Source organism: Vanacampus margaritifer, chromosome 12, assembly GCF_051991255.1.
Source record: "Vanacampus margaritifer isolate UIUO_Vmar chromosome 12, RoL_Vmar_1.0, whole genome shotgun sequence".
NCBI classification, from domain to species: domain Eukaryota; kingdom Metazoa; phylum Chordata; class Actinopteri; order Syngnathiformes; family Syngnathidae; genus Vanacampus; species Vanacampus margaritifer.
The window spans coordinates 156253-184029 of NC_135443.1; the positions used below are offsets into that span (position 1 = coordinate 156253).

The 27777-nt window shown below is 50.1% G+C and overlaps 2 protein-coding genes across 3 annotated transcripts; both read left to right on the top strand.

The window, feature by feature from the left end:
* The first annotated feature begins 9449 nt into the window (after positions 1-9449).
* vsx1 (visual system homeobox 1 homolog, chx10-like) lies at positions 9450-14533 on the top strand. 2 transcript variants are annotated; one of them, XM_077582998.1, is made up of 5 exons: positions 9450-10002; positions 10105-10180; positions 12137-12260; positions 12349-12544; positions 13663-14533. In XM_077582998.1, exons 1-5 carry the CDS (start codon positions 9621-9623, stop codon positions 13959-13961), a joined length of 1077 nt encoding a protein of 358 aa, XP_077439124.1. In that variant the 5' UTR covers positions 9450-9620; the 3' UTR covers positions 13962-14533. The 2 variants fall into 2 exon arrangements, with proteins under 2 accessions (XP_077439124.1, XP_077439125.1); XM_077582999.1 differs by having other exon boundaries at positions 12349-12529.
* Positions 14534-14833: 300 nt separating this feature from the next.
* apmap (adipocyte plasma membrane associated protein) lies at positions 14834-20487 on the top strand. Its single transcript, XM_077582575.1, has 10 exons — positions 14834-15300; positions 16718-16834; positions 17150-17265; positions 17338-17430; positions 18239-18355; positions 18548-18722; positions 18814-18948; positions 19614-19806; positions 19883-20096; positions 20205-20487. The coding sequence occupies exons 1-9, from the start codon at positions 15209-15211 to the stop codon at positions 20090-20092; spliced, it is 1248 nt and encodes a 415-aa protein (XP_077438701.1). The 5' UTR covers positions 14834-15208; the 3' UTR covers positions 20093-20096; positions 20205-20487.
* The last annotated feature ends 7290 nt before the right edge of the window (positions 20488-27777 follow it).

Genomic DNA, 27777 nt, shown 5'->3' on the forward strand with positions numbered 1-27777 from the left:
GTGTGTGTGTGTGTGTGTGTGTGTGTGTGTGTTGATTTATTTATTTATTTATTTTATCACATAACACATTGTATGCTGTGACTGCTTTAAAACCCCTGGGCGTTATTTTATTTTGAAATGGCTTGGTCAGAACCAACAAAAAGCCAAAAAAAATGGTCAAATAACGCCCAGGGGTTAACATGAAATTGCTTTTGCTCACTGAAACACACACACACAATTTGCATATGCACATCTTACGTATATCTTCGTACATCGCCGCGCTGACGGACGAAAAACAGTTTGGCTTCCTGTGGTCAAAAACCCTGACACGCACACCTGCGTCTTCCTTTTGTATACTGACGGGCTGATTGCTTCGCAAGCTTCAGGTGTGCAGGCACCCGCAGCAACCAATTCGTGCCTCGCCAAACACTCACACAACACACAACACACTCGTGGCATTTTCACCCAGCATGGACACAAGGACGCCTCAACGTTCATATGTCACGTGACACGCCCGTAGACGTAAGACGTGTTTTTGCCACTTATGGAACCCCGTAGAAAGACCTCAAGTGCCATTTGCAAAAGACAAGCTGCTTGTGACGCTGGTCGTGTTCCTTTGGCGCATACTTGATTGCAGGACGTGCGATTCTATAGGAACCTTGACAGCGCGTGCGCGCGCGCGTGCGCGCGTGTGTGTGGTGAGCGCTAAAGGCGTAAAGTGATGCGTGGAGAGGCGGGGCTTACGTACGGGGGTCAGGCATGATCCATTAGTAGCTTTTAGCAGCAACCTTTGACCTGCTGCACACGCTCAAGTGAGCTTGCTGGATGCATCGCAACACACGCACGCACGCACACACACGCGCTGACATGTGCATTAAGAATAAGTCCTTGCTGTCGCTAATCTCAGGCAGGATAAGTCAACAAGCAGGCAACAAGTGAAACATCTCAACATGGCAACGCACATCTGAGAACACGCGCAGCAGATAATAAAGATAAACGAGAGGGAAAAAAAAGGAATTCCGTTGGGGCCATTAGAGGCAAGATAAGAACTTAATTCACTAATCATTCAAAGACTTTGATGGAGAAAACATTTGAGAAATCAACAGCAAATAATCGCCGCCACCGCCTCTGCCGCCAACCCCCCCCCACTCGCTCGACCCGCCCCCCTCCCTTTAAGATTAAGCGGGACATTATCCCACATGGCCGTAATTGCTTGTATGAACTACTTTAAAAAGGATTGGATTATATCTGGGCCAGCGTCCAAGGCTTACCACCGCGCACTAACTACTACATGGCACGCACGCTCACACGCACGCACGCACGCACGCACGCACCAGGGACCCGAGGGCCACTGCCAGGTCTTGAACCCGACCACCAGGATCCATCGGGCAGACGTAAGCGACGTTTGCAAAAGAGCAGCGCAGGCAAGCTTTTTTTTTTTTAAACATTTTTTAAACTTTCACCTGCGGCGGCTCAAGACAAAGTGCAGGATTTGAGCTTCCATTTGTTCGCGAGTCTTGCGGCGTCTCGTCTTATCGTGACTTCAAGCGTCACGCGATGACGTCACAAAAGTTGACGTCGGCAAATCAAGTCCACTTTTTCAATAAATAAATCACAAATCTTCAAGTTCAACGTTGGCCATTCATTGACGATCCAAATAGTTGTCCATCAATTTCCAGCTGATCAATCAATGATCAAGTGTTGATCAAGAGGAAAGAAGACGTGTGTTTAAGCGTGTGCGCGCCCGCCCGCGCGCGTGCGTGCGTGAGGAAGACAACGAGGCCGATTTCTTGCCTTGCCGTTTGGGCTGGACTGGCCATCTGGCGTACAGGGCAGACGCCCGGTGGGTCGCTGTCTTTTGGGGCCCAAGTGGCGCTATTCAATTATTATTTGTGGCGCTATTCAATGATTATTTTCCTCGATTTGACCCCCGGAGACCGGCCCCGCAATTTAGAGGGGCGGCCCATTACTCCATTTAAAATATAGAGAGCAAACGGAACCAATAAACATCAGCGGTCGAGCTACGTGGTAGCCAAGGGCTCACAAAGTCCAAATGGCGCTGCCGATTATTTGTGCCAGTCCAGCCAGCGTCTTATTGACCACTCTCCTCACTTTCGCTTGGGAAGGTGGCTTGGGTTAGCATTCAGCTAGCATTAGCATGGGCTTTGGCAGATGTGGTGCTGCGTGCGCTCCCATTTGGAGCCGGTCGGCCGGTCGCAGAGGAACCAAGACGCAAGCTGACTCCGCCCACCATTTTCACATATTGTTTGGTCAAGACAGGGAAAGAAAAATCATCACTTGATATGAGTCACGAATCAATAATTATCATTCAAATCACGTCATCACAAATACACAAATAAAAAAAATAAACAAACGTGTGATTATCAATGGCTGTGTATTAATTTGTAATAGCTTTTTATCACTTAATGCTTTTCTAATCTTTCATCAGTCTGATGGTACACAACAATAGCACACACACACACACACACACACACACACACACACACACACACACAGCTATTGTAATAAATAATAATGATAATAATGGTGAAGTAATCTGACATGACAGGCGTGTGCGTCCACGTTGTTGAGGCCACGCACGCGCTCGGCTTCCGTCCCGCAGGAGGTGGTCCGCCACAGGTCACATGACTTCCTGTGGGGAAACTTCCTGGGAGCATCTTGAATGTGCGCGAGAGCAGCTGGTCATGTGACTTGCCTAAGTAGGTCATGTGATCCCATCATGCGGATTATTAGGGAATCATTGGAAGGATTTGTGCGGATAATTGAGACTGTGGATCATAATTGGAGAAGATTCCACTTTCATCTTGAGCCTTTCAGGATTACAAGACATCTGGACGCACGCGCGCGCGCGCACACGCACGCACGCACACACGCTCTCATTATTGTTAGAAGACGCCACTTCTTCTTTTTGCACTTTCCAACAACAACAAGCGCACAACTCAGTCAACGCAATGTGACGCTACACAAAGAACACGTTTCGCCTTCTTGCAACAAAACCTCAACACACACACACACACGCGCACACACACGCGCACACACACAAGATGTGTGAAAGGAAGACGAGGCCGGCCGACGGCGTTATTGGATTGCGAACACGGCGGAATGAAATGAGAATGAGATTTTGCCAAACTAAGTGGATTAAACAACATGCAACACAACAAGAAGACTGCAGCAGGATTAGCGCTAAGGCGCAGATTACACTCCATTATTCTTATTATTTCGTTATTATCATTACTATTATTGTTATTTTTATTCAGACCAATCAGCACGCGTAATCTCCTCCTCCACAGCAAGAACGCACGCACGCACGCACGCACGCACGCACCGGCCGGGTTTCGATGATTATTCAAATCTTTTTCTCTTACGTCATCAAGAAAAGTAATGTCCTAATTTAGCATGACAACATGCAAATGACGCGTGTTGAATGATGTGGAATGCTTTGGAATCGTCATGGAATCGTGTTGACTTTCGTTGCTAGTGATGAGTTTGCCACCGATTCGATTGATCAATACATATATTTATTTTTTGAAAAAAAAAATGGGGAAACGGTTGATCGGAATATTTAGTTTGAAGTAGGAACGGTGAGAATTGGTTAAAATGGGGACATTTGAGAAAAAGTGCAAAATGTTGTCTTTTCAAAAGTTGAAAAAGAAACGGTCATAAGGACCACTTTGACAATTCAGTCTTGCTCTTTGCGATGTGAGGACTTGTTTGAAGGACAATTAAAAAAAAAATTGGAAAGCCAATCTTGACGTGAGGAGAGCAAATAAATTCAATTAAAAAGTCAAGCCACAAAAGTGGCAGCAAGAGGCAACGTCGTTTGTCTAACAATGCTAACAATGAGCTAATGCTAACAAACCTGCTGAGGCAGGACCGCAATCAAAAAGAAGTTTTAGCGGAAATTGAGGACAGGAAGTCCAAATGGCTTCAACATGACGATGAATATTTTGTTGTGAGCTGCGCTTCAAGCCAAAATGGCGCCGACGTGACCCGTGTGCAGATGGCATGTCAAGATCAACATACAAAACAGCAAGTGTGTCATCGTGGAAAGCTTGGACAGCATTAACAAGCGTGTCCTGTGTGTGCGTGCGTGTGCGCGCGCGCGTGTCTGACTTTAATCATGTTTTCGCAGGACATAAAGCATATTTGTCAAATCAGATGAGATTGTTGCTAAAATCTGCTTTAGTGATTGAAGTGGCGGCAAAGCTGATTGAAGTCCAACTTGAATCAAATCAAAGCAAACTTGCGCTTTGACTTCACCCCCCCACAAAAAAAAAAGAGCTACTTTTGCTTTGTTTGCCGTTAACACGCTTGAGCTTTTGCCAGACGAGCGCTAGCAGTTCGCTAGCACGCGTAACGCACGCGTAAGCGCACGCTGCTATGCTAGCAAACGCTGCAAACGTTTATTTCAAGGTTTCAGTTATACAAAAAGAATTGCTGTATAAAATGCTCAGACAACAATAATGTGCACTGAATTCGAAATCAATTTGAACATAAACTTAACATTTATCGTTTATTTGCCACAATATCCATTTAGCATTTTGCCACTTGAGCAAAATGACAAGTCACAATAACATGTGGAAAGTAGCACAACATCAGATCAACAGCTTTTAATAATCCAGAAGACAAAATTCCATTTCACCATTGAGCAAACTTTCAACCATTTGAATTTTCAAAATGACGATTCATGGAATCGAGAAACGCTTGCACTATTTTTTAACAAGTAAAAGAAAAAAAAACAAGTTAGTGTACGATATGTGCTTCTTCTTTTTTTCATCGCTCACTTCCTCAAAGCACAAAATGACATTTGGCAGAGGCAGCTTTTCTTGAATTAGTTATAATTCTTTCATTAAAAAAATAGACACGTTTCCTCTTGCAAACATCATCAGGCAAGTTGTAAAATGTCTTCAGTCCTCTCGTTTAACCAATTGAAAACATGATCAATCCTGCTGTTTCTGCTCAATTTGGAAACTGTAAATGTTTGGGATGGCGAGAAACGTTTGTTGGGAGGAGCAATATGGCGGCTTCTCCGCTTCAAAAGTCTTGAACTGCGCAGTCGTCGATTCCGATCGGCGGGCAAATCAAGACTTGACGTATTTTGTTGTGGTGACAAAAAGTTGCATTTTTCAAGATCAACTAATTTAATCTTGGAAGACGTTGAACGAGGAAAGAAATCATTTGAAAAGTGCAACTTTGTTCTCATAACAATGAAAACAAAAAAAACAATATTCTTCCAAAAGTAATCCAAGTTGCTTTGAGTATTTTGCAGTACTCGTAACACACGCACGCACATTTGGGGACGTGAATTTGATGCGTCGGCCGGCGTCTTGCTTCATTTCCTGACAACTTGTTAATTGTATTGTTTTTGCCTCCCGACGACGCGATTAGCGCCACGAGCCGCCACTCAAATCACTTAATGCGCCATTATTGAGGGCAGGCGGGGGGGCGGGGGGGGACGCGTGGCCTCCTTTAGCCAAATGACTGTTGATATTTGCTTTTAATTTAAGCAATCCACGACAAGACTCATTAACATGCGCGGGGCTTAACGGCCTGCGAGCGCACGCGCTGCTCGGCCCGCCTCTTAAAGCCTCGCACGGAGATCATCCGCGCTAACTTCGGATTGACGACGACAATGAGATCAAGACCACATCAAGAGATGCTTTTTCTCTTTCTCAGCACAACAAGTCAAACAAGCCACCCTGGAAATGATCAACCTTCCAAGAACTGCTGGCAGGGGTGTGCACACTTTTTCTTCCATGCAGAAAAGTGGAAAGATGCTCTTCAGACATTTTCAACTTTTGTATTGATGAGGAGGCAAACGCTGGTGGGTTGTTTTTTTCCGCCTCGACATTCGCAAGCAGAACATTTTCCATTTTGTAGTCAAAGGCGGCCATCTTGCTTTGTCAAACGGAACCAAAATTTGGCTCTCAGCTGTTTGGAGTTTTTGCAAATTTGGAAAAGTCGCAGTCGTGGTCGCCATAACTCACGCCGAGCCGTTTTTGGCCCCTCCCAGCTCAAGTTGAGGGCAAAAGGACACGTACACCGTGTGGACTTCATGCAAGCACATGGATTAGCCTCCAATTAGCTTCATGCTAACAAACAATGTCAAGCAACACAGATGCACTAACAAAATGCATCGGTATTCGAACAACGCACATCGACAGACAACATCAGCGTTTTCACAGGCGCATATTCTTGATCCTCGGGAAAGTCTTCTTGGTTTGTGTCTACATGACTGCATGATACTGCCGCCTGGTGGCCAATGGAGGAGCAGCCACTCACTCAATCATGCACACCCCCCCCCAAAAAAAATAAAAAAATCCACTTCCTGTTTGCCCGCCTGCCGCAGGAAGTGGCTTGATTGTTGCCGCCACTGTTGCCCGTGTGTGCGTGTCTGTTGGAAATTAGCATAATGCTAATTAGCAGGATGCCACGGCGGGCGCGCGTGTCGAGAAAAGACAAGACAAGACAAGCCGAGGTCAGGTCAAGTCCAGGTGGCTCATTAGCCATTAGCGCCCATTAGCGCCCATTAGCGTCCGCATGCTGGCGTTTGTCTGCGGCGGAGATTAGAGAAGCAGCGTATGCAAATGAGGTGGCCAGGGGGGCGGGCTCACACTCTTTAATTGAAAAAGTCTAATCCTTCAAAGCCCAAACTTGTTTTTCCTCCTGAATGAGGTTAATCTAGGGCGCTCATTTGCATAAATGTGTATTCATGAATAATTAGTGGGACAACAGGAGCCTCTGGACGGGGGTGGGGGTGTGTGTGTGTGTGTGTGTGTGGGGGGGGGGGGGTCCATAGACGCGTGTCCAGACAATTGTTTAAATATTGCCGTTGACAGCAAAGCCGCAGAGCAGCGCAAATGACACACAATCCGCCCGTCTGCTTCCTGCCATCATGATGACGACGACGACGACGGCGACGGCGACGGCGACGGCGATGGCGATGGCGACGACGACGACGACGACGGCGACGGCGACGACAACGGCGACGGCGACGGCGACGGCGTCGACGACGACGACGACGGCGACGGCGACGGCGACGGCGACGACGACGGCGACGGCGACGACGACGACGACGTCACAACGGGATTCAGCGGCGACAGTTGACCGAAGAAGCTTCTTTTCGGACAAATTTGTTTTCAAAGCAACGCAAGCTGACGTCTTGAGCAAAACGTCACCCGAGCGTCCGCAAATGACGGCTGCCCCGAGGTCAAATGTTGGCGGGATGAAAGATGATTGCATCAATCTGCTTCTTTAAATCATGCCGCTAAGCCCGCATGTCAACTCATTTGTCGTCTTCTTCACAAAACAACACAAATGAGATTTTCACGCAAACGCGCCGATTGGTTGGCGATTGCGCAACAGCACAAGACGACAATTCCATGGTCACGTTATGCGCACGCGCGCACGCGCGCACGCCAAATACAACAAAAACGACACATTTGCTACAAGAGCTAAATGAAATGGCAAGCGGATGGAAAAGAATGCTGCGGCTTTTCCTTTCACGCTCGGCCCAGTTGGCAAACTTTGACCACTTGCAACTTCATGATTGCAAAAACCTCCCAATGCCAGCCAGAAAGGGTCAAAGGTCATCTTGGCAGCAGGAAGAAACAAACGACAAGCTCACAATCGCAAACGCTAGCACATTTGCTTGTTTGTTTCCTTGGGGGAGGTAACAGGTCAAGTGTCTCCATGTCATTTCAACAGCAAAAACGTCTGACAGGTCAAAGGTCAACATTTGTAATGTTGCCAGTTGCTCATCGTGCGTCCAATCATGTCTGGTATCCACTGATCTGAATCGATGACTTTTGAAGCGGCGAGGCGGCCATATTGGCGGCCATATTGCTGCTCCCGAGAAACGTTTCTCGTTCCCATCCCATACATTTGCTCAAATTCAAATTGAGAACATTTGAGACTTTGTGGAAACAGCAGGAATGATCACGTTTTACATTTGTTCAACATAAACAAGAGGACATTTTACAACTTGCCTTAAATACAGTATGAATACATCTTAATGTTCGAAATTGACAATATTTCTCTTTTTCTTTAGCATGTTTGTGAATTTGTCAGACGCTAAAAATAGAAATTGTAAAAAATAAAAGGAGGAAGGCGCTCACGACGTCCATCTTGGAAGACGGCCGGCGCGTCTGCTAGCGTTCTGCTAGCAAAGAGCAAAAGAAAGGGTCGGTCGGTCGGTCGGTCGGTCGGACGGACGGACGGACGGACGGTCGGTCGGTCGGACGGTTGGTTGGACGGACGGTCGGTCGGACGCACGGATGGTCGGTCGGTTGGGGACGGTCGGTCGGTCGGTCGGTCGGTCGGACGGACGGTCGGTCGGACGGACGGTCGGTCGGACTGCGCTGACCGACCGCCCCAAGCGCGCCCGCCGTGCGTGTGTGAAGACGTGTACATGAAGTGCGTGCGTGTTGCTGACCTTTGAGCTGCTCCCGACTGGCTGACTGAGGTCAAAGGTTGCTCAGCAGGTTTCTGTGTGCAAATAGAAAAAAGAAAAAACTTTCCCGACTTCAATCCAGACTTTTGCGCATGCCAAATGACCTGCTTTAATCCCGCGCGTGTGTGTGTGTGTGCGTGCGCGGTTTTAAAAAGCAATTAGAGTCAATCTTCTTATGAGATAATTAAAGCAAAATGAAGCTTGTTTTTATTTTTGCTTTAATCTCGTTTTGCTTTTCTGCAAGTGGAACACACTCAAGTGCGCGCGCACGCACACACAATTGTTGCGATGAAAGAAATGTGCGCGTTTGCCCGATTGTTGCATTTTGCTGTTGACGACTTTTGTAAGTTGGCGAACACGAAGCAGCTTCAAAAATGATTTTGGAAAAAAAAAAACGCTTTCTTGTATTTGATTTGATTCTTGCATTTGGAAACGTTTGCTTGCTTTTTGCTCTTCAATTTCTTTGTTCTCACAACTTTTGTTTTGATTGAAGCGTACGTTCTGATTTTTGTCAAAATTGTTGTCATGATCAGCGTCATACAAAAAACAAGAATGTTTTTTGAATGTCAATCAATCTTGTCAAATGTCTTTGGCTTATTAAAAGTACATGAATGTGTCTTAAGTCTTATGTTTGTACGATTGTACGAAATTAAACTTCAAATGGGATGTATAAAAATGATGAGCAGTAATAAAAGTAGCAGTGTGTGTGTGTGTGTGTGTGTGTGTGTGTGTGTGTGTGTGTGTATGTGTGTGTGTGTGTGTGTGCGCGCGCACGCACGGGATGAAAATGAAAAAGTCTTAGCGAGTGGCAACCAGCAGCAGCACAAATAATCCTGATCGGATTGAAAAATTCAAATTGGTGCAATTAATCCTCCCAGATTGACACGAGACATCAGACCCCCCCCCCCACTTCGCTCCCACCCCCAGGGCCAGCTGGCCTCCCATTGGCCGGCAGCCTGATCCCCAGCACGCCCGGAGACCCATATATGGGGCGAGTTGGCCGGGCGGGTCCCGATCGGTCCCGGTCCGTCTTTGTGCTCATCAGCTCGGCCTCGGCGCTCTTGGGCGGTCTCCGGCGCTGTTTGCCAGTCTTGGGCGGTCTCCGGCGCTGTTTGCCAGTCTTGGGCGGTCCCCGGCCACGTTTTCCAGTCTCGGGCAGTTTCGGGCCATGTCGGAAGTGATGCAGGACAAGTCCAAAGTCAAGTTGCTGTCCCCCACCTTCCCCGACAAGTCCCGCCTTCACACTTCAGGCTTCCGCTCCAAAGGCTTCGCCATCACGGACCTGCTGGGCCTGGAGTCCACGCCGGCGGCGCCCGGGGGGGGCGAGCCTCAGGGCGTCGGGGGTCTGGGGCAGACCCTGGGGGGCGCTTTCTCCTTCCCGGGGACTTCCCTCCCGCTGGGTCTGGGCTTCCTGTGCAGTCTGGCGGCCCAGCAGCCGCCCGGGTCCGCCGGAGGACCCCCCTGCTTCCTGCCGGGTCACCTGCCCCTCCTGCAGAGACCCGACGGCCACTTCCTGCACGGCGTGGACCCCCACAGGGAAGCCTTCTCCGGTATGGCCCCGACCTCCTCCGACCTCCCCCGACCTCCTCCGACCTCCTCCGACCTCTTTGCTGCTCTTCTTGTTTGTGTGACGGCCGGTTTGTGGCTTGCAGATGAGGAGGTTCTGTCCGACCACAACGAGTCCAAAGGCTGCTCGTCCGCTCAGAAGAGGAAGAAGCGGCGCCACAGGTGACCACTCCACTTATTTGCGTCCATGTGATCGCGAGTCGCTTTCCAACGTGTGCTTTCCAATTGGCCTGATGAAAAGTAGCAACTCGCCAAAGGCTTTTGTGGGACGAGTGAAAAGTCCACTCGTCCGGCGCCAGGCGGGAAAGCTGCACCGGAAAGTCATCGGTATTTTTGTATAAGGCGCTTTCAAGACATCCAAAATGTCTCAGCTGACTTCAAATATTGGACAGCAACAAAAAGACGTTGCTGTCATCGCGCCGCACGTTGCTCAAGTGCAGCGAAAGCGAAACTCAATTTGAGAAAAAAAAAAAACAAAGTCAACAAAAATGCACCGTTGCTTTGTGGACCCACGTGGACTTGGACAGTTTTTGAGGGAATCCACGTAGTACGAGTGGGACAGATTGTCACGGGTCGTGCGGGTTCCTCAGAGATTCTCACGGAGCAGGTGGCAAGTTCGCCACTGGGCGCTTGCAACGGGATTGGGAGGAGGAAGGAAAAAAAGGAGGGGGGGGGCATGGGTGAGGTTGGGGGAGGCCGTGTGATCGTGTCGAGCGTCGGCTCGGGTTCCACAGCAAATCGGAACAACCTTCGGCCGGAACGCCAGTCTTGGCCAAGCAGTTCTCGAAAAGCTCCGCCCCGAATCCCCTTCATCGGGAGTCGTTGGCGAGCGTTGAGAAACGTTGCAACGGCCACTTTGGGAAAATCCCCCGACGGCTTCAGGACTAATTGAGGTTTTGGGTTTCTGGCCTGCTCCAAAAACAATCACTTGAGGGAGCTCTCGTCCCATTGGCTGACGGCTTTCGCTTCAAAACGCGCGCCAATCAGAAATCTCCGCCTTCTCCGAGTCGTTGAAATTGCAGTCGACTTCCAAATGGAAAACGCGACTTTAACAAAAAGAAGGTCATCGCTGACCGATGGCCGACTGTCGTCGTCGAGGTGGATTTTCAGGGTCCCCTCGTCCAACACACCTGCTTCACAAGATCAGGATCGCTGTCAGCCTCCTGCAGAGCTTGCTGATGAGCCGATCATTAAAATCAGGTGTGTTGGAGGAAGGGAAAGCGCAAACTGAGCAAGATGACCGTCCGACAGTGACCGTCCGACTGCACGCTTCCGTCTTTGGCAAGTCGACCTTCCGGATGTCATTCATTTCAAATGCCTTCAAGAAGCGGACGAGGACGCGACGCGCTTTTGACGGACGGCGCCCGGCGAGCTTGCTTGAGCTCAGAAATGACGTCAAAGTGTCGCGCGTCTCGCGTGAAAAACTTACCGAGACGAAGCAATAAGCGCGGCGGCGCCTTTGAATGAAAGGAAGCGAAAGAAGACGAGGACAAACGAGAGACGAGGACAAACGAGAGACGAGTCGCGGACGGACGCTCTTTCCAACAAACGCCGACTCGGGTTCCAAACTGCGCTTTTGTTTTCGTCAAAGCCGGAAAGCGTCCGCCGCTTCCTTCCAATTTCAGCGCTTCCAACATTCCGACACCAATGAAAGATCTTTTCCAAAGGAAAAGCAAAAAATCCCATCACAGCTCGAATAATATAAAGTCGACATTTGCCATTTCAGCAGAAATTGCGTGTGAATGAAAAAGTATTCCAACGTGGAATGATGCGAAATATTGACAAAGTTGCAAAGGTCTGATTGAATAACGTGAAAGCATCGCAAAATGATGTTGAAATTGGAATGACGTCAATCATGGAAATTGAAATGCAGGTGAAAAAAGTGAGAGGAATTAAAAAATGCAAAGATTTGGCTTTGATGGCCATCAGTGACTGGATGACATCAAAGTAGCGAAATCCTGCACAGGTTGGCCTCAGAAGTGGGCCGATCCATTTGCAGCCCGAATGCTTCGGAACCAAATCAGCCCGTCCCGATCCTTCCACCGGCGTCAAAGTCGATTTGCAGCAAGATGGCACGCCCCCCCCCCGTCTCCATCCCTAATGTTGCGACCCCCCCAGGACCGTGTTCACGTCCCACCAGCTGGAGGAGCTGGAGAAAGCCTTCCACGAGGCCCACTACCCCGACGTGTACGCTCGAGAGATGCTGGCCGTCAAGACGGAGCTGCCCGAGGACCGCATCCAGGTGACGCCGCCGCCGCTAATGCCACTAAATTGCCGGCAAGCTTTCAGGCGCGAATTTGTGACCTTGCGTCCGTCCGTCCGCCCGCCAGGTGTGGTTCCAGAACCGGCGCGCCAAGTGGCGCAAGCGCGAGAAGTGCTGGGGCCGCAGCAGCGTGATGGCGGAGTACGGCCTGTACGGGGCCATGGTTCGACACTCCATCCCGCTCCCCGAGTCCATCCTCAACTCGGCCAAGAACGGCATGATGGGATCGTGCGCCCCCTGGCTGCTCGGTGAGCCGCATGCACGTCAGTGCCACGCACACGCACCACACGTGCACGCTCGCAACACACGAAAAGGCCGTTCGCAAAAGCACAACGAACGCAAAACACGTTTGACTTTTCCACTAAACTCCGTTAGAGCGACTTTCATTTGTGAGCTTGCTTCGAAAGGTTTTATTTTGCCGGCAGTCCGCAAGACGGAAGGCAGAGCGCTCGTCTGGGAATTGTCGTCCGCTAACTGGGTGGCGACAAAAATATCGTCAACGACAAATAAAAAAATAAAAAATCTATTCAAAGGCTTCCAGTATTTCATTTTTCTTGACTTTTTATTAGGGTTTGTATTTTTTTAAAAAAATGCTGTAATTCTTTTTTCTAAACAAGCGTCATCGTGCCGCACGTCTGCCAGTTGTAACGCTGCATTCGAGGACGGTCGCAAGTCGGACTTTTCCGAGTTCAAACCAGGAAGTGTTTACGGGAACAGCAACCCCCTTGATCTGGGAAATTCCACTCGCAAAGTCGGAAAAAAAAGTAACCCGACGTCACCGACGGACTAAAATGTGACGTCACTCTACAATGGCGGCCGTTTGGCGTAAAACACAATTTACTCGAGTATAAATCGCTTTCTTTATTCATAAATCTTCGCCATAACTTCAACATACGTGACAATATGCCGCCATCTCCGTGCATGAATTTTTTTTTAAAAACAACAAATGAAGCAAAAAGTTTGCTGGATGTGAAAATGAGTTTTAAAGAGCAAAATAAAAAGCAATTGATCACTAGCCGCCATTTTGCTTGTTGGGAAAAAGCAAGTGTGATATCGGACTTGCGGCCATCCTGGAACGCAGCAGAAATGCGGGCTCCGCCTTCCCAAAGTGGCTTTGCCAACGCTAGCGCCACCCAAAGGACAAGCAGCGCAACGCAAGTCCGAGCTTGCGCGACGTTCGTATGCACTAAAAGCGGGAAAACGTTGGCCGCCACTGGCGGCGACTTTCCTTTTTCCACTTGAGCGTGTTCCGACTTTGCAGCATTTCTCGCGCAGCAAATTCAACGGCCACGCAAAGCACATCTTCAAAGACAAAACTGGTTGCTGTGAATTGAGGAATGCAAATAAAAAGGGAGCTTGTGGTGTGCTCGTCTTTTGTCAGGAATGCACAAGAAGTCACTGGAAATGTCGTCTAAAAAACCCGGCACGTCTTGTCCGGACCCTTTGGACTCAAAGCGTTCTTCTGACGCCTTCTGCCACGCCCCCGACCTCGAGGAGGCGGAGCCCGAGGCCGTTGGGTGCCGGGAGGAAGACGAGGGGAACACAGAGGAGGAGGAAGAGCTCGATGATGATGACGATGATGAGGAGGAGGCCATGGATTTGTCCAGCTCCTCCAAACAGCAGCCGGCGCCGACGCCGGCGCCGGCGCAGGACGAGGTCGCCGCCCAACAGCCGTGCTGAGGACGCGTTTGCCGATTCAAACGACTCTGCGCACTGCATGTGTCCGTCGCCATGACGACGAGCACGTGAAGCATCCCGTGACCATGGCGACGAGCCACATCCCATCACCGTGACCACAATCTGGAGGAGCATCCTCGGTCGCCGTGACAACAACTGCACGGAGCACACGGTTAGCTGACAACAAGCCACTACCAACTCCGTCGCTACGGCAACCGTGACTGCAACTTGGCAATATAGCGACATTTGCACATGAGTGTTAGCATGCTAATTAATTAGCCTCAAGCACGCTGGCAGGAAATTGCTAGTTGCTAATTGCTAAGTGAGAATAGTGGGCGCCAATGTGATGTTAGCCTCGTTAGCGGTGCGTCAAATATGTGACTTGTTGAATTGTGATCATTCCTTACCAGAACGCGTGTATTTACTGTCAAGGATGAGATGATTGGGTTTGCCTTTTTTTCATCTTCTTTTTAACATGTCGTTGTTTCCGTTTTTGTCTGACATTGGAAATATAATATTTAAATGTGACGTTTTTATTACTGGAGCAGCTGCACAATAAAACAAATATTTTTGGACTCGTCTTTGCTTTGTCAATTTGATCTCATCAATCGTCCATGTAGAATTGTTCAAAAATGGTATATTGCGTGGGGGCGGGGATTTGGGGGCATTGAAGTTGTCAGGCAGGCTACTGACTGTTGTTCAACAACAACAACAACCCTCACTTTGGATATGAATTTTTTTAATTTTTTGTGCGACTGCCTAACTGGCTCTTTTCTGACCAAGACGGGAAGTGTTGCCGTGTCTTATTTTGAAGTAGACTATTACCGGAAGCAGTGGCATAGGTCACGTGCCGCGGCTGGCCACTTTACACGGACTCGGTATCTCGTGAAACGTCATCAGAAAGCACGGAATACCCGGATGTTGCTCTCACCAGTTCAGATAGTGTGATGACAGATGCATCGGTAGGACACTCATGAAGGTTTGGCTTGCAAAATGTCCCAAGATGCATTTCGTGCTGCTGTCACGGAAACACGTCAGTGTCGTTTGGGAAGTTAACAACTTTTGCAGCCGTCGCAATTTACGACGTGAAGACTCGCCTTCTTGCAAAGAACGTTGTTAGCAAGAGCGTACTAGCCACTTGCCTTCCTTCGTATCGGCAAGCGGCCGTGGGCGAGGCGAGGCGAGGCGAGGCGAGCCGAACGCGACCGAACCGAACCGGCACCGAAGCTACAAAGCGCTCCAGCTCAACAATGAACGAGACGGCGGGCCTGCGCTTCCGGAGGCAAAACAGACGTGACGTCATCACCGACCACCAAGCCGAACGCGTGCGCAAGGGCAACGGGTCAGGCAATAACACGACAACAACACGACAACAACACGACAACAACACGACAACGCAACACGACAGTGACGACACCCACTGATAATTCGCGCCAGTCACATGAACGAACACAAGCAGGCGCATTTGCCAGTAAAACCAGCAACCAGACGTTAACAAAACAACCAAAGCAAAACATTAGCATTCTTTTTTCTTACACATTAAGAAACGGCGGTTTAGAGCGAGTGCGTTAGAAAATGCAGTTTGTTAAGTCATTTCAAAGGCAACTTAACTCTTAAAAACGGCAAAGATCGTGTGCCAGCCAATTTCGAGCATTCAAAGGATATTGTTTTAAGAGGATGTAAACACCAAATAGCAAATGAAAGATTACGCTGTCAAACAGTTGGCTAAGTTCTACCGTAGTCCATTTTTATTTGATTTTTTTTTAGTGTTTGAATTACGCAAGCTTTTTAGTTCAAGATAGCTTTTATGCACAACTGTGACTTTGATGCTAATAATTGTATTAGTTTTCGTAAACGGGCTGTCTATGAGTAAGTAACAAATATCTGAAGCCACCTTCTATAAAATACAAACAATGAAAATGCGCTTTTGATGGCAAAATAAATGTTTTTACAAATAATGACCAGTGTAATTATTTTAGATTTGATTTTTGTTTTACTATTTCGTAGAAGGAGCAGGACTTGCTAGTGTGTTGTGTGTGCACGTACTTTGTCAACTTGAAAGTTGAAAATAATCTCCGTCATTTTTTCTCCTGTTAGTGACACTCAACACTCTGCTTGTAACGGTCCAATTTCCAAACAAGCGCCATGTTTAAGCACTTCCGCATTCTTTTGGTGATCTCATCCAAAAGAGGCCCAATGCTGCCATCTGTTGGCCAAAGTTTCTTTTTGAAACTTTTCCAGCCTGATGAGCTGCTTCAGACTGACCTCCTCCCATTTCAGTCAAACAACTGTTGTCTCGATATTAGTTTCCCCGATGACGCCAATTCCTGTCAACGGAACTCAAAAGACTTAAGTGCTACACAAAAAAAAAAAAACGACTTAAGTGCTGTGCAAAATGAAGGCCTAACTACGGAAATACTAATGTTGATGTTTAGAATTTTGGATGATTTGTTTCCTAATCAGTTGTGATTTGAGTCGGAATTGAAAAGGTCTTCCTTGACTTTCCTTATTCGAGCTTGAAAAGTGAAATTGTTGCCAGTAACTTCCTTGAGCAAAACGAACGTTTTCCGTCTTTGAAGGGAAGGAGGATCTTTCCACAGACGTGCTTGCACCAACCTTGTGTAAAAGGCCGTGTGATTGGCGCTTTCATTTGCATCTTTGCTAATGCTACCTTGGGCTCGCACACAGGTGTTGTTGTCCCGCCCACTTACTTCCCAGGTGTAGTGGATGATGGTCATGATGTCACTTTCCGTTTGCAGGACGTACAGCGGGCGCGTCTTCCGGGCGAGTCTGCTGTCGGTGGGGGGCTTCGTCCTTCTGCCTCTGCTCTTCATCCTGCTCATCCTGGAGTCGCCCATCCAGCCCGATGTCCTCGTGTGAGTCCACCTTGTCACCACTCGGGCTTTTGGAGAGACGCGCCACCTAAATAGTTGCCCAAGCGCAAATGCCAGCGTAGCCAAAATGAGCCCGTCGACCCCAACGTAAAAGATATTTGGATGCAATTAATAGATGGACTCATCAATGATAGAAATATTTGATAGCGAGGGTTCCAATTGATGGGATATTACGGCGACTTGCGAGGAAAGCCGGAGGACACGACAGTTGACGGCGGCGCAGCTCTCCACGCCGCACGTCGACTGTGCCTCAAAATGGCCGCGATGATGTCATCGGTCCGTCCGTCTGTCCCACAGACTGAAGGAGCCGCCGCCCATGTCCGGCTGCTGGGAAACCAACACCAAGCTGCGTCTCGCTCGCAGACTCTACGAGGACGCCGTGGCCGGACCCGAGTCCGTGGCCAACATCGGAGGTCGAAATGCCGCCACATGGGAAGCTAAGCTAACGAGCTAACGGGCTGACTGCTCGCTCTTGGTGTGTGCAGATGTTTTTTACAGCGGAACCGCAGACGGGAGGATCGTGAAGCTGGTTGGTCAAAGGGTTCACACGGTGGCCAGATTGGGAAAACCTCCCTGTGGTGAGCAAAAAGCCTCACAAATCAGCAAAGCCAAAGAAAAGCACACTTGCTGTTGGTTTTCCATTTGAAAAGCAGTCGGTCACTTTCAGGTTGACTCTTTCCACATCAACCGTAGCCGAACAGGAAGTGCGTTGGACCACTTCCTGTTTATTGAGCAAACACGTTGACATCACAATAAAGCTGCGGAAGTACAAGATGACATTTTTTAGTCACCAAAAATGGGATTTTCCCGTTTCCCGCTTGGGTGGCCTTCCTGTGAAAATCATTCCGCGTCTTCATTCTGATTCTTAGCAGAACCCGAATCGGAAGTAGGATTGTTGAAGAAATAGTCGCTTACAAATGCTGCAAAATCACAAATTGCAGCAGCAAATATTCTGGCCTTTGACTGATTGTGTCTTTTCAAATTGCAAGCAATCTTCACTTTAGAAAACAAACATCAACATTCTGCCGGACTTTCTGACAGCTGAAATGCGCCAAACCAGCAAATGCGTCGTCGTCCATTTTTGGAACAAATAATCTGTCGGTTGAATCTGACATGCAATTGAATTTTGCAGCTCCTCCAAAATGTCCTTGAACGTGAAGCGCTCTCTCGTGTCGTCGTGCAAACTCGCAGCTCTTCCTCGCCATCAATCACTCGCGCTCTTCTTTCATCGTCACACAATCAGTCATCAGAAGCCAATGATCCGATTCATGGATGGAAAAGTTGACAGAATAACGGATTGTAAAAAGTCAGGCTAGTGTCGGCTGTGGAGTTTTGCTTGTTTGTTTTTTTGTAACTGTCGGCGAGACTTGACGTGTGTGCGTGCAGGGTCAGCAGCAGACGAGGTGACCTGCGGGAGGCCCCTGGGGATCCGAGTGGGGCCCAACGGGACTTTATTTGTTGCAGACGCCTACTTGGGCATCTTCGAGGTCGACCCCACCACAGGCGAGTGACACGCCCGCCCGCGACCTTCGTTGCCGCCTCATCATCATCAGATGCATTTCCAAGCGAGGCGCAAGCTTGGAACCAAGCGGCTTTTTCTGCGCCGGTCGCAACTCAGATGCTGCTGCGGTCGCTCTCGTCCAGCAGCAGCAGGAAGTGAGACAGGCGCACGCTTTCTTTCTTTTTTTTTTGCAGGCGAGTCCATTCGGCTGGTGTCGGGCGGTCAGGAGGTGGGCGGCAGGAAGTTGCTGTTCATCAACGACCTGGCGGTGACGCAGGATGGCAAGAAGGTGTACTTCACTTCCTCCAGCAGCAGGTGGCAGCGCAGAGACTACCTGCACCTCATCATGGAGGCCACGGCCGACGGACGGTATGGCACGACAGCGTCCAGAGCGGTCCAGAGCGGTCCAGAGCGGTCCAGAGCGGGCGTGCGTGCGTGACGCGCTCCTACTTCCCGTCAGGGTGCTGGAGTACGACACGGACAGCCGAGAAGTGAGCGTGGTGATGGACAACCTGCGATTCCCCAACGGCATCCAGTTGCTTCCTGACGAGGAGTCCGTCCTGGTGGCCGAGACCACCATGGCCCGCATACGCAGGTACCGCCCGCCCCCTTGATGGCGCGCATTTGCCGGCAAGTCAGCAAGGTCTCAATTTCAATATTGCTCATCACAATGTCAACACGTAAAGTTTACGCCTTACTTTGAAGCTACAAATCAACAAATCCGACCTTTTCAAACAGCTGATAAGGCAAAACCACATTGTCCGGTCCAGTCACCCTAGAACATTTAAGGAAGACGACACTTGGATCCTTTTTGCTCTCGAGGAGGACGGACAGAGATGTGCACAGATTATAATCTCTTACCCGCTCTGAGGCACATTGACTTAACTTTAAGGGTGTATTCGGACCTGCACTGTTTGGTCCACTTTCAACGGACCACAGTTCATTTCTCACGCAGCAGCAACATGACAACCGTCGCCGACACGAGTCATTGCGCAGATAATACGACAGACATCTTTTTCTCCGGCGCTCCGCCAACAAAATGTTTCAGTCCTGATCTTGTGAAAAGGGCAAACTCGCGCTCTGCTCTTCTTCAGACGTCGTCGCAATTCAAACAAGGTTAGACCGCTGAATTGCAAGACTTTAAGAGTAAATATGGAATAACTTATGTGCGTTTATTCCTCCACAAATCCCCACCGTTTGATCTTTTCCCACCTGGAATATTGCATGACAAAGTGACCCGAGTCTTGCACTCTGCGACAGGGTCCACGTGGCGGGACTCAACAAGGGTGGCATGGACACCTTCATGGACAACCTTCCCGGTTTCCCTGACAACATCCGACCCAGCTCGAGCGGCGGCTACTGGGTAGCGATGTCCGCCGTGCGCCCCAACCCCGGCTTCTCCATGTTGGACTTCCTCTCGCAGAGACCCTGGATCAAGAAGTTCATCTTCAAGGTAGACGGCAGCTGCCGCGCTCATGCAGACCGAGCGATGGCAGTTGACGCATCTCTGCCTTGTCTCCGCCCACCAGCTCCTCAGCCAGGACGCCATGATGAAGTTGGTCCCCCGCTACAGCCTGGTGGCCGAGCTCCACGACGGCGGCATCTGCTCGCGGAGCTTCCACGACCCGGACGGGCTGGTTGCGGCGTACGTGAGCGAGGCGCACGAACACGACGGGAGCCTTTACGTGGGCTCCTTCCGATCGCCATACCTCGCCAAACTGGACCTGAGCCTCGTGTGATCGCGTGAGCCGCCAACGCGTCAATCAAGTCCATCCTCGCCGTCCTGGTCTGGGATCTCGCCATGGATGACACCATCTTCTTTTGTTTGTCAACATTTTTCCTTCATTCCAGATTGAATTTCGTTGTTCCCTTTTGTCTTGATGTGGCGGCTCAAGTTTCTGAATAGCGTTGGACTGAAAGATGATCCAGCGCACGACGAGCAGAGGTCACGTGACGTGGACGACGGATTGTTTCGAGTCGTCATTGTAATCGAACCTACCAGCCTCCGTCCAACGCAAACTGCGTACAAATATCAAAACGTACTTGGACCACGCAGCAAAAAAAAAAGGGAACAAATGTGAATTCTGGGCGGGGATCGATTGGCTGTGGACTGAATAAAATCCATTGAGAAGAATTTGTGCAGACTTGGAAGAGTCATTACTGATTTGATTTGCTTTTGCTGTGCTGCTTTTAGCCTTAGCAATCAGTAGAGCTTATTCTTGACGACAAGCTAGCATAACATGACTGACCCTGAGAGTCCACACAGTAAGTTTGACTCCATTTTGAGTGGGACCGAATACACGAGTTTTACAGTCGGCTCATATTTACACTTGGAAGAGAGTAAAATAAAGAATTGAAAATCAATAAAAGTCACTCAAGCGTTGAGGAACAAACTCACAACCTTCCGTTTGGGGAAACTGCCACACTCCCACCTGAGTTAGGCCCCTCCTACTGTTTGCTTGTTCTCTTGGAGTCAGGACGATTCCAGCGTAGCATGCTAACACACGGGTTGCCAACCCTGGTCCTCGGGTACCCCTATACATTTGCATGTCTCCCAAAGCCAACACAGCTAAGGATCGTTATCAGGCTTCATGCAGAACTTGCGGCTCGTTTGAAACACCTGTGTTGGCTGTGGGAGACGTGGAAAACAGGCTGGCTAGAGGTACTCGAGGACGGCGGTTGAGAAGCGCTGTGCTAATACACAGCAGGAGTTGCGTGGCTCAAGGAGTCGGTCGGCCGTCTGCCAAGCTGAAGGTCGTGAGTTTGTTCCTCAGCCCTTGAGTGACTTATTTTTAGTGCTGTCAAAGTTGAAGTGTTAATTGAATAATTAAGCACAAAAAAATATCGCATTAATCATGAATTAACGCAAATGAATCGCACCTTTAATTTAGCCTTTAGCGTGACAGCGGATTGCTACGTTTAAGGTAGCACAGGTTGTGTTTAAGCAATAAAAACTAAAGTCAAGCATTCAAAGAATGTTTGAATGTCACTTTTAGAATATTTGTTCATGTCAAACTATCCAGGTCATTTTTTTAACGGATTAGAAAAAGAGAAGGTGTGCAATGGATCCAAAAATGTTGAAGACGTCCTCAGAACATTAAACGTCAAAACACAGAACCGGTGCTTTCAATTTGGCGAGAAAAAAAATGTTGATGAAAAAAGACATTTTTTTTATTAGCCGATTAATTGTGATTAATCAGAATTCCAAGATGTGATTAATCGGATTAAAAATTTTAATCGTTTGCTCTTTTCCAAGTGTAAATATAACTGAGTCTCTATTTGGTCCCACTCTCAATAGAGTCAAATTGACTACAGGATTTGCTGTGCAGTCACGTCACTGGAGTAGCCAGAGGTGAGCAGGAGCATCAGCGTGCTGTGGGGCGTCAGCGTGCTGTGGGGCGTCAGCGAGCTGTGGGGCGTCAGCGTGCTGTGGGGCGTCAGCAAGCTGTGGGGCGTCAGCGAGCTGTGGGGCGTCAGCGAGCTGTGGGGCGTCAGCGTGCTGTGGGCGTCAGCGTGCTGTGGGGCGTCACCGCCAGCCACACCTCCATGTTCATGCCCAAAGTGCAATTCTGGTACCCGGGGGTCCACTTTTCATTGATAACATAACGTCCACGTCTGCCCCTCCACAGCGCAGGCAAATCCATGCAGGGTTTAGGAGGACTGCGTGCTACGGAGGGGAGTCCACACTGCACGCATACTCGAGTCAAGTGAGTTCGCCATTGGGACGTCATCACGGAGAATCCTGGACACGCATTTGGTCACAAAGGGCAACAGTTGCCTTCTCTAGTGAAAAGAAGCTCGGTGACATCACAAAGCATCAAAGCATCCGCTCTCGCAGCTGCTCACGCTTTGCAACAGACACAAAGTCAACCACGATGGAGACGGAAAACTACTCCATCAAGGCGGAGGTCATCCTGCCCCGGGTGCAGACACACTTCGGGCGCCTGCAGCCGGCGCAGTGGAGCGTGCTGGCCGCAGGGACCATCGATTCGGCCACGCAGGTCATCCTGGCCGACATGTGCACCGACATCACGCAGAAACTCTGCGCCGACACCATCCGGGTCATCATCCCGGAGTTCAGGAGCGCCGACAAGAAACGAATGAAGCTCAAAGTGGAAGGCGGACTGAGCGCCACGTTTGCTTTGGCGCTCGGCGTCCAGGAGCAGCCCAGCAAGAGCTCCCAAAAGCTGGACTCGCTCTTCAAGAGGGAGATCTCGCAGAGGGTCAATCACATTTTGGCGGCGGCCAGCAGCAACGACAGCCAGCTGGTGTCGCTGATCTACATCCCGGGAACCTTCACCAAGATCGAAGTTCTGGCCAAGATGGTGCTGCTGGCCTGCGGTGCTCTTAAGGTCTACCTGAGCAAGATGGCCCTGTACACACAGTGCTTCAGACCGTGTTGGCGCCAAAAGAAAAGGCAGGAACCGCCTCCCTGTGACTCAAAGTGCGGCAACGTAGTCAACCGGGAAGAGACCACAGAGGCGGTGATGCAAATCCTTCGCAAATGGACCGACAGCGAGGGCGAGTCCCTCTCGCTCAGGACAAATCGGGAACTCAAGAAAACAGCAGCTGAAATTGTGGAGACCGTCATCAAGGACCTGCACTACCCTGAAGTCTTGGAGGAGGGCCGCAGTCGCTCTTCTACGCCTCACGTCAACCTGGGGCTGATCAAGGATCAACTGCGTGAGTTCTTTGAATCCTGCGTGTCACGCACGAGCAGCAATGAATTGTCTCGCAAACGCAACTTTTTGAACTTCGGTCACAAGACCTTCAAAGTGCTGTCCTCGGAGCTGCAGGGAATCCGCTGTCACTGCATGCGTGTGTGCTGGGAAGAAGACGTTTGTCTTCCTGGCAACGTCCTGCAGAACCCCAAACCTGACACTGAGCTCAGCTTCCAGGGAGTCCGCGTAGGTCTTGAGGACGTGTTCCACAACGTGGCACTACCAGCCGGGGACGCTAGCATCGATGTGGACACCTTGCGACACAAAGCCGACAAGTTGTCACAAGACCTGGCAGATCAAATTTACCATTTCATGACCGCCAACCGGACAACGGTGCGCTCAGCTGCAGTGTGGAGGCGCTTTTCAGAGAGGCTCATCTTGGAGGTGGACGCGGCAAAACTGGACAACATCCAAGTTCTACAAAAGATGGTGGAAGATACCGCCACGACGTTTGTACAGCAACTGCTCCTCTGGCTCAAGATGGAACCGGTGACGAGGGGGAACCAGGTCGATGAGGTCTACGGCTGCTTGAATGACATCGACGCGCTGATTACGGACACCTTGATCCCGCCCAAAATTCCCGTGGCGTGTCTTCAGGACAGGGATGGCTCTTGGCCAAAAACCCCACCCGTGGATGAGGAACTGAGCAACGAGCTCAGCTATTCCCAGCGTTACGCTTGGGTTTCCTCGCACCAGTTATCCAGCGCGGAGCAGGAGGTCCACACCGGAACCCCCTGGCCACAACATGGCCAAGAGTTTGTTGTGTTGGATGAAATATGGAGCTCGGAGCCTTTGGCTTAAGCACACTTGCGAGGAGAATATCAGACAAGTGATCCCACCTCAGATTGCTCAGCAGAGACCAAAAGGGCAACACAAATGAAAAAGTGATAATCGTGCAAGTGTTGGCATTGAAAGTCAACCTCCGGCAAGCGGAGCGATATTGTCAAATTTGATAAATATCTGCCGTTCCCATCTTTTGTGTCTGGTCTTGTATTTGCCAAAATAATTCCACGGGTTCATTTTGAATGCTCGTCAGCATGTTGACAGGCCGTCACTCGCACCCTTACTTATAGTAAGTATGATCGAGCGATATGCAATCTTGACTCTGATATTTATTGATTTAAAGGGAAAGGCTACATATAACCTGAGTGGACGGCGGGCGTGCCTGAGTCGGGAATACGAAGATGCGCGTGCGGCACCTCGTCGCGTTCGTAGCCACGCGTTGATGTACTTTCTGTCAATATTGACTCTGGAGAGTCGCCGGATTGATTGAAATGGGGGAGGCGGTTTTCAACGTCGCTGCTTCGCTGCTTCGCTCCACAAATACGTTCCGGGAGCTACCATCACGCTTGCTTTAATACAACAAGCGGGAAGAAAAAAGGCCTCTTCCGGAGCGCCGCGGGAACCACTTTAGTCAGAAAAGCAAGTCGCGATGAACGAGCCTCCTGAGACGAGTTCTCAGTGTCACATTTGAAAATGCTGGCATTTCATCAGGAAGAGCAAGTGAGGAGGAGCCACGAAGAAGAAAGCTACATGAAGAAGTCATCAAGGTGAGCACTGTCAAAACTATGACCACGATCGGGACGCTTGCCAGCGCAGACAGGAACGTTCTCTGTCGGGCCTTTGGAAGAATCCAACGAGTTTTTTTGCAAAATATCCAAATCTTGAAATCTCATTGAACAAATGAGAGTTGCATTGTCAAATGATTGAACGCATACCACACAATTACCACACAGTGACATCATCGTGTTAAAAAAGCCTTATGACGTCATCACTATGCGGTCACAAAAAGCCTACGCTCTTGTCCACTCTGATGAAATGCTTTGTTACGTCACAAAGGCGTCAAAGCACTCGCCGCGACGAGAGCAGCTGCCAACACTTTGGCAAGAGACGAGCCAACAACAGCACAACAGCGATGGAGATGGAGAACTACTCCATCAAGGCGGAGGTCATCCTCCCCATGGTGCAGAAATACTTTGACCGCATCCTGCCGGCGCAGTGGAGCATGCTGGCCGCAGGGACCATCGATTCGGCCACGCAGGTCATCCTGGCCGACATGTGCACCGACATCACGCAGAAACTCTGCGCCGACACCATCCGGGTCATCATCCCGGAGTTCAGGCAGCGCATTCAGAGCGCCGAGAGGAAAAAGATGAAGCTGGAAGTGGAAGGCGGACTGAGCACCGCCTTTGCCTCGGCGCTCAGCGTCCCCGAGGAGCGCAGCAAGAGCTCCCAAAAGCTGGACTCGCTCTTCAAGAGGGAGATCTCGCAGAGGGTCAATCACACCTTGTCCACGGCCACCAGCAACGACAGCCAGCTGGTGTCGCTGATCTACATCCCGGGAACCTTCACCAAGATCGAAGTTCTGGCCAAGATGGTGCTGCTGGCCTGCGGCGCTCTTAAGGTCTACCTGAGCAAGATGGCCCTGTACGCAAAGTGCTTCAGACCCTGCTGGCGCCAAAAGAGCCGACAGGAACCGCCTCCCTGTGACTCAAAGTGCGGCAACGTGTGCATTTTTAACCGGGAAGAAACCACAGAGGCGGTGATGAACATCCTTCGCAAATGGGCCGACAGCGAGGACGGGTCCCTCTCGCGCAGGACAAGTCGGGAGCTGAAGAAAACGGCAGAGGGAATTGTGGAGACCATCATAAATGACCTGCACTACCCCGACCCGTTGGAGGAGGGCCACAGTCCCTCTTCTACGCCTCATTTCGACCTGGGGCTGATCAAGGATCAACTCTGTGAGTTCTTCGAATCCTGCGTGTCACCCAACAGCAGCAATGAATCTTCTCGCAAACGCAACTTTTTGAACTTTTGCCAAAATAAGTTTGACACGCTGACATTTGAACTGCAGAAGGTCCGGTGTCGATGCATGCGGAAGCGCATGGAAGAAGCGTCCCGAAGCGAGACTCCGGCGCCAGACGGTGATAATCTGCTTAGCTTCCAGGGAATCCAATCGGGCCTTGAGAACGTTTTCCACAAAGTTGGCTTACCAGAAGGAGGTTTCAACATCGACGTGGACGAGCTGCGGCAAGAAGCCGACAAGTTCTCACTCGACCTGGCCGATAAAATCTACCAATACATGACCAAAAACCGGACCACAGTCCAGTCAGATGCGGTATGGAGGCGCATCTCAGATCCACTCATCTTGGAGGTGGACAAGGGAAAACCGGAGAACATCCAAGTTCTGCATAAGATCGTGGAAGACACGTCTACAAAGTTTGTGCAGCAACTGCTCCTCTGGCTCAGGATGGAACCGGCCAAAAGGGGCAAACACGCCGATGAGGTCTACGGTTGCTTGAATGACATTGACACGCTCATCGCAGGGACCGTGATGCCACAATCCAAAGACGAAGTGGACTCGGACGACGCCAGGCCCAAGAGCTCGATTTCACGCACGCTCAACGCGCGCCCGCCTTCCCTGCCGGAAGAGGAAAAAGGCACCAGCCAAAATCGGTTGGAGAGCGACAGCGCCCAAGCAAAGACTCCGCCCTCTGGTGTGATACGTGTGGCTTGGCCGTCACCACTGCGCTCGCCTTCCGTGCAGGACAAAAGCTCGCACGGGGACACGCTGGCTTCCCAGCCAAGGAGTCGGCCCTCGGACGAGACGTCGGGCCGCTCGGCCTCCGCTCTGGAGGACATGGTCACGTCGCTGGTGGCGGTGCTGGTGGTCCAGCTGCTGACCAAGCTCCAGAAAAAACACAACAAGGTGGTTCTCTCCCGCGACACCCTGCCCATCATCCAGCGTCTGGCCAAGAAGGTGCTGCAGGACCAGCGCTTGTGTGCCATCACCGAGGCCGACATCTACAGCGTCAACAAGGTGATGAAGGCCGTCATCAAGGAGTTGCTGCGGGAGCTGGAGCGGACGCAGCAGATGCCCGAGGCCTTTCTGTCGGACCAGCCCGGTTTCGACAACACCCTCCTCAACTTGCTGATGGTCAACTTGGAAGCGCTAAAAGCACCCCAGCGACGCAGGACACTTAAGTTCTTTTCTGCCACACGCAGGGTTTTCTTTTGGACCTTCTGTCTACGCTCGTCAAGCTGCAAGAGAGAAATCCGGGCAAATGACGAAACCGTTTCAGAGATCAGCGTTTAAGAAGGACAACGTTCAGGTCTTCTGCACAACCAAAGCTTAGACTTGCTGCCTACACAAACACAAGTGCAATAATCATGCAAGGGTGTCATGACTAATTTTCTTTTTTTGGCTCCAATCCTTTTCTATTCCTTATTCATGAATGCTACTTTGTTTATTTACACGACAGTCTCGGCCAAGGTCATCTTATTTGCATTTCATAGGCACCCAAGGGGGTCCAGAAATTCCCCCGTACTTGGCCTCGATGTCTTTTATTATCCCAAAGGGAGACTCTCCTAGCAAACCGGGTCAAAGGCGGTCAGGAAACCATTCCTATCTTTTTTAAACAGTCAAAGCCCATCCTACAGAACGCAGTCCAATGGGTCCAATGGGTCCGATTCTACTTCAGCTGTTGTGGCACTGTGGACGTTTAGTGACGGTAGTGGTCTGGGGACAGCAGTCTCTGGTCCTCATTTTCCTGTGGCCAGATGGAAGGACCCCGAAGCTGTGCGGTGTGTAACGAATAACTTAATTGGGAGGCGGCCCACATGTCCAAGGAAGACTTTGCTCAGCGTTCGGCTCTTGCGCTTTTCACAAGGCTTGCTTCGAAACACGTGAGCTAACATGTGAA